This window comes from Argiope bruennichi, chromosome 3 (genome assembly GCF_947563725.1).
Source record: "Argiope bruennichi chromosome 3, qqArgBrue1.1, whole genome shotgun sequence".
In the NCBI taxonomy this organism is placed as follows: Eukaryota; Metazoa; Arthropoda; class Arachnida; order Araneae; family Araneidae; genus Argiope; species Argiope bruennichi.
The window spans coordinates 59,920,765-59,935,736 of record NC_079153.1 but is presented as its reverse complement, the minus strand read 5'-3'; the positions used below and the strand labels follow the sequence as shown (position 1 = coordinate 59,935,736).

Sequence of the window (14,972 nt, the reverse complement as noted above, 5' to 3'; positions counted from 1 at the left end):
TTATCAAGAGGAAATAAAATTATCGTCTGTTTTATTGCTTTTGTTTGAATTGTTTTAGTAGTAGCTGAAACAGAAAATGAATTAAAAATAATATGTATAAATTATTTTCTGCAAAAAGTGAATTTATGTATGCAAGAAAAACTGCTTGTTATGTCTAATGCAATTTTGCATATTATATAAAACCTTTCCTATTACAGAAATAGCGCCTTCAATAAATTCTTTCCAATTTTTCCCAAGCAACCATTTTAAAATAAAGCTGCTATTCCTTCTGAAAGCTATAGCGACATTTTGACAATTTTTGTTGCTACTTCAGAGCTATATTTATCAATAATGGTGGCTACATTTTAACTAGCGAAGAAGATTCATTTAAAAGCATCTGATTTTAGTCCGCTTTCGGGGAATAGCAGACCATTAAACTGCTGCTGCATTCAAAAGGATTTCGTTTTGAATCTTTTGCACTTGAATTAATGAAGTGTAATTTAATTTATATATAACAGAAGCTAAGATAAAAGGAACCCGGTGGCGAAAAGGTGCAGAAACCCGGAAGTTCCGTACCGGAAGTGGAGGTTACCATGGCGACTCGAGCCTTACCTTTAGCTGAATCCCCGTTCAGCCTTACGCAGACGCACTACTGCTTGAGACGCTTCTCAGTTTGCCGGAACCTCAAAAAATAAATTTTGTTTTCAAAATCGTCTGCTCGTGTCACTTCGATTAAAATAATCGTTTGTTGCAAAGGTAGATGGAGTTGTGATGTGCAACAGTATGGATCCAAGACCCCCCGAATATGAATGGAGTACCTTCCCTTTTACCTGGATCAGGTGAACGACTGTTGATTCTAAATGAATTCTAAAATAGCTGCTTGACAGCTGGTACAAGAATACATATTTTAAACTCGGTACGAACCGGTGGTTTCCATGAAGAGATTAGTCGAAAAGATTTTTACTTTTCTCGTCTGCATTTGGTTCCGTGTATCCGGCATTGCATTTAGAATTTGTCTTAGATAGATTTCTTGTTATTATTCGAGTGTATGATTTAATTCATGATTAAGAATTCCTTTCTAATCTTTCGAAAATCGATGCAATCGGTTATCTTTAGAAAGCAGGTGACGAGATTTTTCAGGGCTTCGGAGAGATGCCTACAATTTAGTTTTTTCGGGATTATTGTGAGCAACGATTTTGCTACTTTATTGGATTTTAGATCGGTATTTGATGCATCGGATATTTAGTTAAAACCTTTGGCATTATTTTCGAACAGAATTATTTTTCATTTGTAAACTTTTTAATAGATTGATCTGAAGGAAATTTTTGGAGAAGAACTTCTCTGTCATATTTTTTCTAAGAAAGAACGATATTTAAATCGTTCTCATTTCTTTTAAAGTTTTCCATCTGTAGAAACGGAAAAACGTTTCGGAATCAAGTACATTAAATTAATGAGCTAATTACGAGTAATTAGTATCATTCGCATGTAAGTCATTTGACTACTTTTTTAGAACTCTATCCTTTTCGTATGATTGATTGATATTTAATTTTGCTTATTAACCTAAAGTTTAGCTCAAAGAAAAATGACATTCTGAGATCTCCATTGATCCAAGAATCTCCATTGTAAAAATATAGCAATATTTTGAGGGTCAGATAAAGTAAATATCTAAAGGATAATTTTCCCGCCCACCACATTGTTCTTATGTCATGTTAATGTTCTTAATAATCATATTGTAATACTTCATTTGAACGAATCACTAAGATTTCGTGTGACTTTCCACAAAAAGCTGTCGAGCAGTTCATTAAGTTAATTTCGAGCCGAGGTACAATCTTTTATATAAATAAACAAAATGGATCCATACAGAAAGCGCCATCACTCTTTTAAAGAAACCCACAGATCTCCATCAGTACCAGTCAGACGATTCTCTGTGTGGTAAGTATTAAGATTTTCACTTTAATGCCCTTTATGCTTATAATTTTAAAATAGCTTTGCAAGAAAAAGTTTAAATTTATAATATTCCTTTCTTTTGATAATAAGCTTTTGAGGTTATTATTATAAAACAATTACAATGCAAATAATTCTTTTTATTTAAATATTCTGAACGATAATCCAAATTAGGAATTCCTAGTTTTATCTCTACTGCAATAATTTAATCTAAAATATTTATTTCTTTACATTTAGAATATTGAAATATAACGTGATATTTTTTTTATTATTTTAAAATTTAATTTATTTTTGAATGATTATTATTTAATTGTTAAATAGATTATGAATACTATGAGTGGTATTGAATTGATATAGATATTCTTAAAAAGAAAACATTAACCCTTATCTTTTTTGTAAGATTATGCAGTTAGAAATTGAATTCTAAATTGCATAAATATAAAATCTTGCTATAAAAAATTAATAAAAATATGAAAATTTCTTATATTTCTCAAATAAAAACCATTGTTTTTTTTTTTTTTGTTTTTTTGCTACCTAAGATATGCAAAATGAAAAAAATTAATGAATTACTTTGGAAGCTGCATTATAGTTTCCATTCGAGGTTTGATATAATTGCAATTTTAATTTAATTTTATACGTTTTTCCTGCATTTTATTTTGAAAATTTCAATACCTTTGAAATTTTATATGAAATGCATAATACCTAAATAAATTGCCAAAAATGCTGGCTTTTTTTATCCATAAGCTAAAAATACATAATTTATTAAAAAATACATAAAATTATTTACTAAATATTTATCAAACTATAAACTAATTCTATTGTGCTTAAATTCGTAATTGCATTGCTACTCTAGAAAAATGCATATATTTCAAAATTGTGTTAAGATTTAATTTAGTAAGTGACCAAAAGCTTGATTTCTATTTAATAAATATTTTACTTCTCTTTTTAAAATATTTTAATTATTTAATTATGTCTCATTTTTTTTGATATTTTTGCAGCATGTAATATTTTTAAACATATTGCTAAACATAAAAACATAGATAAATAGAAGCATTAAATTCGAAGCAGAAAAAGTAAATATTTTGATGATATGCAATGTAGTATATTAATCAATATTTTTCATTTATGTTTTTATATTGGCATCACTCTACCAAAAATTTTTCTTATTAATTTAATTAAATACGCTCAATTAAAATTATATTTTGTCTGTTTTTATTTTAATGAATAGGTGGTGTCAAAAATATAAGCATACTTTCTTAAAACTACAACATATTGTTATTAAGACGATAGCTAATATTTATGAGCTATTTTCTATTAATTCTTTTTAAAAATGAACGATGAAAATTGATATTTATTACTATAAATGTGGCATTTTATCTGTTATTATTAAATATGTTTATTTTAGTTTTTATAGACGATCACAAAACAAAACATAAAAATCATAAAATTCTTCGATTTCTATCTATTTTTAAAAAAAATTCGTTTAAGGTCCTATTCAATCACAGAATAAGCAGAACATATCTAAGGCTATTAAAAAACTCAGTTTTAAAGTCTGTGACAGTTTGTCCTTAAAAATAGATTGTTGGGTATAATGTTATGTTTATGAGATTTAATTGAAACTAAACTAAACCAATATTCCCAGGGAACTAGCCAATCGCAGGAGGCAGTCAGTTTTGTAATATATGATACTCACAATAACTAACTCATTAGCAGGTGAAATGATAATACCTCGAAGGTAAGCATGGTGCCTATAATATTTCCTAGAGCCCTCATCGTAGTATTTTTTTGTAAATGGCGATATGTACGAATACAGTAGACTCCCGATTATCCGCGGGCGGTTTATCCGCGCCTGCCGTACAAAGTTTTTTTTTTTTTTGACTGATTTCTTCAAAAAGGTGCAGTTTTACAGTTATGCTTTTGTAATTACATAATACATTACAGTATGAAAACAGTACATATGTATTCATTTTTCTGTGTATCCTTAACGCCTCTCGTAAGTACAAAGCACTTTTCTGTTTTCATTAACAAAATGCATTTTAGATTAGTTTTGAGTGATATACTAAAATATTAAGCGTTAGTTAAACATTTCCTGCTGTTTATTTTACGTTTTATTGTATATAAAACAATTTTTCAAAGTTGGAATGACTGTTTTCTCTTTTGCTATACCCGAATCGGGAGTGTACTGTATTTTCCAACTATTTAAGATATGTTAGAAATTTTGAATAGTTTTTTGGATTGAAAACCATGACATTTACTACGATCTAACGCAACAACAACAACAAAAAGAATTGGTGTTACTTATTGTTTTTTCTATATTCTATCTCCAAATGCTTACGTAAACACAGAGCAATACTCTTTTCTTTGAAGAACAGTGGATTTCATACAAAAACTGTAAAATTCTATGGGATTTCTGACCAGGCATACTAAGCAGCTTCCTAGGGCCACCGAGATATATGAAGGGGCAGCACGAAGGTGAATTAAAAGACGTTATTACGTTGACGTTGACGTTAAAAGACGTTGATGTTAAGTAAGCATATTTGTAAAGAATGCATGTTCGATAAATATTGAAGTATTATAAACTCTTTCTCCATTTTAATTTTTCAGGCTCTTATGTTCTCTCTTTCGAATATTTTATATTCGCAGTATTTATAAATATCTGCGTAAATAATATTGTGTAAAACGAGGATGTTGCACAATCACAAGAAATAATAAATAAATAAATAATATCATATTCAGAAAATTTCCAAAATGAGAAATTTGCCTAAAATAAATCATTAACCTTTTGCTTAAATTAAAAATCTATTAAAATATAGAACTAAATTAACCAATTTATAAACAGAAGAAGGCCTTTTAATGCGCATGTCACCTAAATACTTTACTGACAAAATTTAATAGAAAGAACTGACTTTTGGATTTAAAGCTATATCTACTATTATACGCTAAATTTCAAAACAGAAAATATCCTTGATAAAATAATTCAAAATTCTTTTATTTAAATTAGCAGGATTTGCTAAGATAATGATTCACATTCTTTCACGAATAAAAAAAAAAGGAAAATCTAAGATAATAATAAAAGACATTATTACAAATGATTTCATGAACAAATTTCCTGAATATCATTTGTAGCAAAATTAAATGATTTCATAAACATATTCATAACCACTTTCAGGAAACATTTGAGAAAATAATTATTACTCATTCAAAAGCAAGAATCGAATGTTTATTACATTCTAAAGAAATTACAAAACATTTTGTCTTTAATGAGAATAATTTTGAGATATGATATCATTGTACGTATATCTTATTACTTCATTTGCATGTGTCATAAGTTGTGGTTAATCTTGAAAATTTGGGAAGCATCAAACAGATTTTGCAATTATCATTAAAAGTTTCCGATATATTGATTATCATCTTAAATCTAAAAATAATTACTGTTAGCAATTCAGATGATTGTTTCAGTCCTGTCATATAAGAATTTTTTCATTTGCTCACAAGAATTAAAAAAAGGAAGTTAATATGATATTATTTAATCATGTAGTTGAAAACTTGAAAACTACTTGCCCTTTTATGAATTTCAGATTTTACTTATATCAAAAAAATCTCTTAAAAAGACAACTTTAAAATTTATACTTATTTTTTTTAAATGTATTTGTACTTTGATCAATATACAAATTTAGTTTCCGATCACTTTAAAAATATATGCATTAAAGCCCTAAGTAAATGCATACATTCGCTGAATAATATGTTGAATCGGTTTTCATCTTCTTTCATAGTGGCTTTATCCACGACTATGCAAAGGCATAAAAAAAAACAATAACAGAAAAGAAAACAAATTCGAGACCGCGTTTAAAATTAAAATTCACGCAAATGAATAAAGAGATCTCCAGAAGGAATGAAAAGAAACCGAAATAATTCGGCAAAAATAACTATTTCATTGACTAAAAGAAATCAATTTTTTGCATTCCAGAATAACTTCACTTTTATAAAAAAAGAAAAAAATCTTAATTGAACTATAACTTTTTCAGAATTCTTTTAGATTTTTAAATAATCGTTTGGCTTTTTAATAAGAACAAAAATACTACACCTTTTTTAGAATTAAGATGCAAAAAAAGAAAGAAAGGAAAAAGGAAAAGAAATGGTACACGCAACGAAAAAATATATTAAATATTTTCACAATGTGAAACAGGTGAGTTTAAATTGGCTAGGAACTGCATTTGAAAGGACTGCCAGTTACCTTTTACAAATACAGATCATTCAATAAGAAATCATTTTCATATGCCTTTAAAGACGCTCTATAGCTAAAAAAATCGTTTGTGTATGAACATTATGCTAGAAATAACAGAAAGTTACTTCTAACAGGATAACGCTTTCTCTACTCTTTAAGAAGATTGATTCCTTCATCTGAAAATCCCTTTTCACAGGCATGCAAGAAAAAAATGAATATGCGAGTTTATAAAGTAAGGATAATACATACATGTGAAATTGATTGGTGAGAGTTCAGAAAATATCCCTACCCTTTTAAATTAGTGAAGTAAAAACAAACAGTGAGAAGAAATAACTGTATTTCATTCATTTGTATAATGGCTTGTTTGTATTTCATTCATTTGTACAATGATTTGATTGAATTATATTCATTTGTACAATGATTTGATTGAATTTTATTCATTTGTACAATGATTTGATTGAATTTTATTCATTTGTACAATGATTTGATTGAATTTTATTCATTTGTACAATGATTTGATTGTATTCAATCATTTGTACAGTGACTTGATTGTATTTCATTCATTTGTACAGTGACTTGTACTGAGGATAAAACCAAACGTTTTTATAATATTATTTAAACTACGAATAATAGTCTTTGGTGTAAAATGAAACTGTACTGGACCTAACAAGTCGAAATTTTTATTTGAGACGATGGTAAGGGTATGGTAATGCTACATTCCAATACCGTTCTTTGGCATGACAGTTTAAAGTATTCTATCGAAGAGGTAAACAGTCCTGACTTTTTAGGAATCAATTGTAATAACAGACAAAGCATTCATTATCCGTAGTATAGGTTTGTAGCCGAGGGATATAAGATTCAGATGATTGCGCTAATGGTGTGCGTTTAAAACGCTACAATATTTTAATGGAGAAATATAGTTTCTATTATACAGGTAGAATTATGCTATCTGATAATTATTATAATATATACCTATTATAATAAAATTATTTTCTTATATGGACAAATTAGTATTATTTTTATCCATTTCTTTTAGTTTGGAGCAAATAGATCTACATTTTGTGTCTTCGCTTTCATGCAATACACCAAATGATAAATCGCTATACCTTAGAATGGATCCAATATGATAAACGTCTTTGTCTGACTGTATTCTGAGCTTCACAATATAAGGTAGGGCGACAAGTCTTCATACGATATTACACGTTTCCTGTCACAACAATTGTGTACTTCTCTAAACTAGGAACTGCATTCCAATTCGTGATATCTTCTCAAAGGAGTTTAGTCTCTGATATCCTTTCGATAAAGCAAACACTTCGTGGCGCCTTTATTGACTGTGTCCGACTGAGAATCTCATTATACTGTATAATAACCTAAATCGATGTCAAACTAAGTCTTGTATGTGCTTATCCAATTATTCCTATTTCGGCTTCCTTAGAATGACTTCGTGGCTTCGTCAAAAATTGATATTTTTCAGCATCTGCTCTATAGAAGCATACAATACCTATTTCTTTCCATTTCTGATATACATGTGTAAATGTATTTTAGTAGTCGCGTGGCCAAATAGAAGAAAATTTTTAAATTTTGATTTATTTCACCACGGGATTACATGGAAGTTTATGTCCAAGAAGCGATGATAAAACTGACGCTCGTTTACATTGCGATACAAGTGCAAATGTGGTAGAAATTTTTTCCTTCAATGATTTTAATATGAGGTTTTAATAGGAATTTCTTTGCCAAGTGTAGATTTAGAAAATGGAATCTTAGGTATATTTAAAAGAATGTTGTAAGCATTAAAGATTTTTATCCCTTCACTCGGAACGTGAGAAAATGCTGAAGTGAGAAGTTTCATAGATCGCATGTAGAATTAATTAAATAAAAAGTGGAATTGGATCAGGAAATAAGAGACCATTTTAGAATGAAGTTGACATGGGCTAATTTAGAATAGAAGTTTAGAAATTAATTGAGATTCAAATTAGATTTTAAAATATCATTATACACACACACACACATATATATTGTTACAAAATTTTTTTCCTACTATAAATACCGCCAATAAATTGTAATGACGCAGCACATTTAATTGCTATAGTTCAGCAGCTTGTTTGTTTGCTGTCTAATCCTCTCCAAAAATCTTTACTTGTCGGCGACTCCGACTCCTTTCATACACAACTTCCTCGCGGCTACAGAGTACCTGTCTTTTATAGTTCTGGGAGGCGGGGCTAGAATCTTCAGACCAATCAGGACATCTCTGGGTGTATCTCGGTTCCTACTGGATGGATCGTGAAACTTCTCGAACTTTCCAGCATGATCCATTTAGTCGCCAAGTCGCCAAGCTCTCAGGTCATTGACGTGGCAGCCGCTCAGCACAGATCTTACAACGGTCTTTCTCACGATGACACTATTCGTGCCGGGTAGCAAAATTATCTGATTTGTAACAATATATATATATATATATATATATATATACATTGTATCACACCTATTATTCGATTATTTTGTGTAACCCAACATATTATTCATATACAATATTATACCACAAATGTCTTGTAATTTTGAGTGAAAGATTACTGGTGTGAATCGAACATATAAAAGCATAGATTCTTTTTTCTAAAGATGTCATTATCGTTCATAAGAAATTTCTCGATCTCTAATGAATCGTAAACGAAATAATAATTAATTTTTAGCATTTTGGTTTCCCAATGAAAAAAATTTGAAAAAAGAAAAAAGACATCTTCAGATTACTTAACACAGCTTTGGATTTGCTGTAAAATTAGTAAGTCTACAAAAGTTTAGGAAGCATAGAGATATGGAATATATTCATTTAATTATCAAAGATATTTAAAGAAAATCTTTTTATTTTTATCTGCATATGTATAAAATATTTTATAATTTCAAAATGAATTCATGTAAAATTGTTTAAAAAAATTTACTAAAACGTAATAAATGACATATTCGAATTCTTTAACGTTAATATTACCTCTTAGCACACCGATAACAGATATATTACATTTTAAAATATATAGAATTAAACAAGATTCTTTAGTCCCATTGAATTCAAATAATTATTACATGCTTCCGTAATCAAAATTTAAAGGAACAAATTATAAATTATATGTATTATCCTAATTACATATTCATAAAATAATTCTAGAATCCTTAATTATATAGTTTACATTTATATAAACACTTCTCAAACACAGCAACATCATTCTAACAATGTTCGGTGGAGTTATTAATTTCAAATATGATCTTTGAAATCAATTTTATTTCAGAATAAAAGAAAACCCCTTTAATTACTTTCTAAAGATAATATTTTTATTCGCAGAACAAGCGAAATGAGGAACTTAATTAGCAGTAACGGAGATGAAAAATAAATGAAATCGCGACCTTTGATAAAATGAAAAATGCATAAAAGCATAGTATTGTACGTGTTTTACATCAAAAGAAATATTTGTTATTTAAATGCAACTGGTTATCTTTATTAAGCTGTTTGTTAGAAACATTGCATTGTTAGTCATCGCTTTTGACGACAAAATGGTTCATTGAGAAAATAATGTATTTGTTTTTATTTTGATTACGACTTTCATGCATTACTCGATGTTTATAATTTTGTCAAAAAAAAAAGTATTTCTAAGTATCAGAAATGTTAAAACCCAATAATTTAAATAACTTTACTGTAAATTCTATTTATTGTTTGGAACTCAAGTGGAGTCAAGTCCATCACATCAAAGTGCCATCAAAAATGTAATCATCCGGATAATCCATCTTCTAATTGCACATAAGCTTTAGTGATATTGTAACTTCACTTTCTTATTACTCGTATAAGCTGCATAAATAATACAGAAAATCTTTTTTCCATAATTTTCATTAATAATTAATAATAAGTGATAGTTAAAATTTCAAAAAAAAACTCCTTTTGAGGTGTGCATTTCCCCCTCCTAAAGCATTTTTGAGCTCTAAATAGCAGCCAGCTCTTACTCAAACAATCTGGCCTTTATAGAGTCAATAGACATACGCATATGTTCCTTTATTATTAATGTAGAGAAATTATTTGATTAAATTTCCTAAATTACAATGGAAATTGTTCTTCATTGACTTTTTTATTTGACACATGTATTTCTTGCAGAAAATACAATTTTTGGTTGATGGATTTATTATTTCAAAGATTTACTGTCTAGTTACAAAAATATTCCAAGGTTTGCGTTATAAGTGATTAGTAACTTGGTTAAATTATATAAAACCTATTTAAAGCACTGTTAAGGAAAAACAAATAAATAAAGGTAAGAATTATATTGTTACAAAATGAAACTTTTTTTTTTGGAGAAAACGTTTCGTTGTAAAGAGAAGAGTTTTACATATAACTCTAATGGATGCCGTAAGGATATTGGATCAATGGAAAATGCCTTGACTTTAGGGATCAAATAAATAAAAATCTGAATATTCGAGAATCTTGGTAAGTTTCTATTAACATTTGAGTTCCACAGTTTGCTCTAGAACGCTCGATACCCTGTCACGGGAATTATAAAAAGCGGAGGTGCACAGACGAATGTTAATCAAGAAGAATATACAAGTGAATTATCTCTTTCGAATTTTGAATCTCTAACGAGTTTTCTCTGAGCGCGTTTTGCTGCTAAGGTTGTCCACTACCAATTTGAAACTTGCGAGTGCACTCTTGAATTTTGAAAATTTTGTCCTTGTGCACGCTTCAGCTGTATTTCGTCATCTGAGCTTATTGTCGAATAAAGAAAACATCGTTATCTGCTATCTAACTTTTGGATTTTTCAATTTGCACACACCGGATGAATTTTCTGCAACAATGTACTTAATACGAATAAAAAATATGAATTGCATTGTAACGTGTTGGTTGTATTCAGAATTTGGAGCGTGATCGCTAAAAACTTTCCAAAAGAAAACGATAAGAGAATGTATGCTAAAATGAATATAATCATAAAACAATAGTCGACACATAGTAATTCAATCATAGACGATGCATATTATTTACGAAATGTAAATGTGATACAACTGTCATAAACCACCAATTCATATAACAAAGTTATCTGCATCGATTGCTTGTAATTAATGCGTATAATAAAATAAATGAAAGCAAGATAGTATAATTAATGCATGTAACAAATACGGAAAAATGTTACTTGATGAAACTAAGTTTAATGAAAACAGTTGTTAAATAACACCTTTTTTATAAGTGTATTAATAACTACAAGCGTTTTCTTATTTCGGTTATTTTCTACTTTCTAATCTTATTTCCAGGGATTGATTTATTATGAATACCTGATAATTAATTTTTCTCAAATTCAAAACTAAGTGGCGCCATTGGAATAAAAATAAAATTGAATTCAATTAATTGATTATCTGACAATTAAAACCTAAGAAAAAATATTAAAGTAGTATTTTGTCATCAAGAACACACAATTGCACAAAATTTTAGAATTCAAAACAATCAGGAAGCGAAAGGAAATAATTTACAAAATTGCGTTTTTACAAACATGAAAAATGTTAAATTGAATGAAAGCGTAAAAAGCGTAATTTTGAACTATCAAATATAATTCTTGGTACCCGTGGATAATTTTTTTATATTATAATATTTAATATATAGATAATATTTCTTATAGATTAATATTAATATATAGATTATATTCTTATAGGGTCTTAAATATTTTTTATCAGCATGCTACAAGTAAAGTTTCTTTGCTGAAAGGTACAAGAAAGTGGTGGGGTGGAAGATTCCAGATGCTGCGTTTCAAACAAAGAATGCTTAAATGCCAAAAATATCCATCTCTACAAAAAGAGGAGTCATTAGGAAAATTACTTCTCCACTAAGAATGTTCTAGAAGCTCCCAGACAAAAGAAGCATTTTAATCATATCCGCTACGATTTGAATATTTCTCCTACGACAACGAACGTTATGACTATTCTCAACTTAGATTTCGTTTATACTTAGCTCAAAGAGAAGAATTTCTAAATGTGAAGAATTTCTAAATGTAAAGAATTCTCAAAAGAAATATATCTTAAGAAGACTTTTTTCGTATTAGAAATAAAGGTGTTTGTGTGTGTGTGTGTGTGTGTGTGTGTGTGTGTGTGTGTGTGTGTGTGTGTGTGTGTGTGTGTGTGTGTGTGTGTGTGTGTGTGTGTGTGTGTGTGTGTGTGTGTGTGTGTGTGTGTGTGTGTGTGCTGTCTTGCGCCAAGCTCGCAGAGTATAATGAAGATTAATTAGGAATCAGTCACATTGTGATTGATTAATCTTCATCCGTCGCAGTCAGCATATATAACTGCATATATAACAGTCTATAAATTTAGTTTAAAATTTTATACCTGTCTATGAAAAATCCCAGTTTCTGTTTCTCGTTCATCACATAAGACAGGTTATTTTACGTGTGCAAATGAAACGAATTATGAACAAAAATCAGACATGGGATCGTAGACTTCATGTTTTATTCCACGTTCATGTTCTCTTCCAAACTTTCACACTGTTTTAATTGGGAGTATCTTTGATTCTTTAACTTCAGATTTCATGAGGCTCACATATATATCACTTTCTTGCTAAGATCGTATTTCGAATATTTTCAGTCTGGAAGTTGAGTTCTCAGTTGCCATAGGCATTCTAATAGTTCTCGTATTCTGCATAGATTCGTTAGGATTGCACTAAAGATGTTAGGTCAGATCAGATGGTTGCGTGTTCAAATCACGTCCGGGTCACCAATGCGGATGGTTGGACTAACCATTCAGATAAGACAAGAAAGTCTGAATTAACCGTCTTTATTTACAATATATATATATATATTGACTGATATTAGGAAAAAAAATTATTTATATCTAATGAGTTGATTCAAGAGGCACCAAATCACGCGACAAACATAATGATCAACTGTGTTATCTATCTGCATCTTGTAATAAATTATAATGTGACACTACAACACTACAAGAGATAAAGGAACAGCCTATTCCGAAATTAAATTAGCAGGGAATACTTGACATGTATCGCATGAGTATTCATCGGATGCTCTAAAAGTCAATGTGACCAGATTTTCCAGTTTTTTGCTGAAGGGAAACGAGGTATATTTGGATATGCTATCATTAACACAATCAATAAGAAGAATATCATTCGGAACAATAAAATTTAAAAGAATACCAGTATGAAATCGGGATTGTTCACTGAAACAAAATTATTATGCTCAGTAAAAATTGGAAAAGAAAACTTTTCAGACGCTATTTTTCAAAAATGAAATAAAATGAATCACAGTTATTTACATATGCATTCATTTATAGGGGATGGGTCAATATGGGATGTTTAGCAAAATTCGAGAGAATTCTGACAGGGGCTGTTCCAACTAAACTTCAGCATGAGTGGATTTAGTTTCATTGAGGACAGTTTAGTTTTATTGATGTCTCGTTTTTAAAGCAGCACTAGAGCTATTTTGGGACGAACCTACTAATTTTAAACCGCGGTCAGATGACAAGGACGACACCTGAGCTGACACAACCCTCTTCCAGCTTCCACTCCACGCCAGAGGGAGAACGTTTGACCCCGACTGGTTCAATGTGCACCAGAACCCGCTTACATGACGGTTCTTCTGTGGAATCGTGTCTCAAACCTGAAACCGAGATCTTGCCCCCCGGCCACTGCGGCCCTTCATTAAGGGCAGATAACAGATAACAATTTAAAAACAACATTTTAATATTAAATCTTTAGTGTCAACATTAGTATTTACAGACGTTTATAAAACAGTGTAGCAAGAATTGCAGGGTTTCATTATGCGTACAATAAATTCATTGCTCTTGTTTATCTGCATTTTTATCATTATTGTATCTTATTCGTTCACAAAAAAGTATCTTTCAAAATGTATATAAAAATGAAGAAAAGAAATGCAACAGCTCTGCTACGAAACATTTCGTTTCTTTCAACAAGTTAAATTAAGCGTTTTTTATGAACAGCAGCAAACTAGTCTTCGTATTTTCGCCAAGAATAGCAGTTGTGCTTAGCAGGTAATGTTTATGACGCCGAGTTTCGGCGCACTTTGAAAGTAACGCCCGTCGTAAAGACACCCCTGAGACGAACTTCTGCGATCGGTCGGTCCCAGGAAAGACATTTATTTCGCTTTTTCGGAAAAAGAGTTTCGCCTCCATTTCTTGGAAGAAATCCAGTGAAATGGTCTTTGAAAGTAATGAAGTCTTTAATATCAGATTGGTCAGAAACACAGAGATCAGTTTTTATTGGACCGTGACATCTCATTTAAAATGGGATACTTTGTATCAAATGAACAAACTTATTTTATGAGTCTTAGTGCTGTAGTTAATGGAGTATTCTATTGGCGTCTTTTAATCAAAGCTCTGATGGTGTAAAGTAGCTGGATACCTATCAATGAAATCTCTGAAACGTTTAACTTCATTGATATGAGAAGGCGAATTTGCAGATTTAAAATGCCATCAATGATGTGTCAAAAAGTAATACCGGGTTGGTTGAAAGCACAGAGACGATTTTAACATACCTAAAGCGAGATATTTGTATCAATCGAAAGAGCTTATTTTATGAGTCTGATACTGTAGTTAATGGATTATTCTATAAGTAAGGAGAATTAATGGAGTATTCTATAAGTAAGTTTTAATCATAGCATTGAAGGGTTGAAGTACGTTAACAGCTATCGGTGAAATTACTGGGACATTTAATCTGACATAAATTGAACTAACTGTACTATAATCCTCAATCATTGAAACAGGTCGTTAATGTACTATGAATCATTAAAAAAGCAGATAAGTGATTTAAAATGAACTCATAGAATAATAAAAAAGGATACAAGGCGAAGTCAAG

General features: G+C 29.9%; 1 protein-coding gene across 4 annotated transcripts in view; it reads left to right on the top strand.

The window, feature by feature from the left end:
• Window positions 1-1,565: 1,565 nt before the first annotated feature.
• LOC129963208 (rap guanine nucleotide exchange factor 2-like) overlaps window positions 1,566-14,972 on the top strand; it is a 134,593-nt gene continuing 121,186 nt past the window's right edge. For all 4 annotated transcript variants that reach the window (XM_056077390.1, XM_056077389.1, XM_056077391.1 and 1 more), the window contains exon 1: window positions 1,566-1,911. In XM_056077390.1, the coding sequence (XP_055933365.1) occupies window positions 1,829-1,911 (83 nt within the window). In that variant the 5' untranslated portion in view covers window positions 1,566-1,828. The remainder of the gene's footprint in view (window positions 1,912-14,972) is intronic.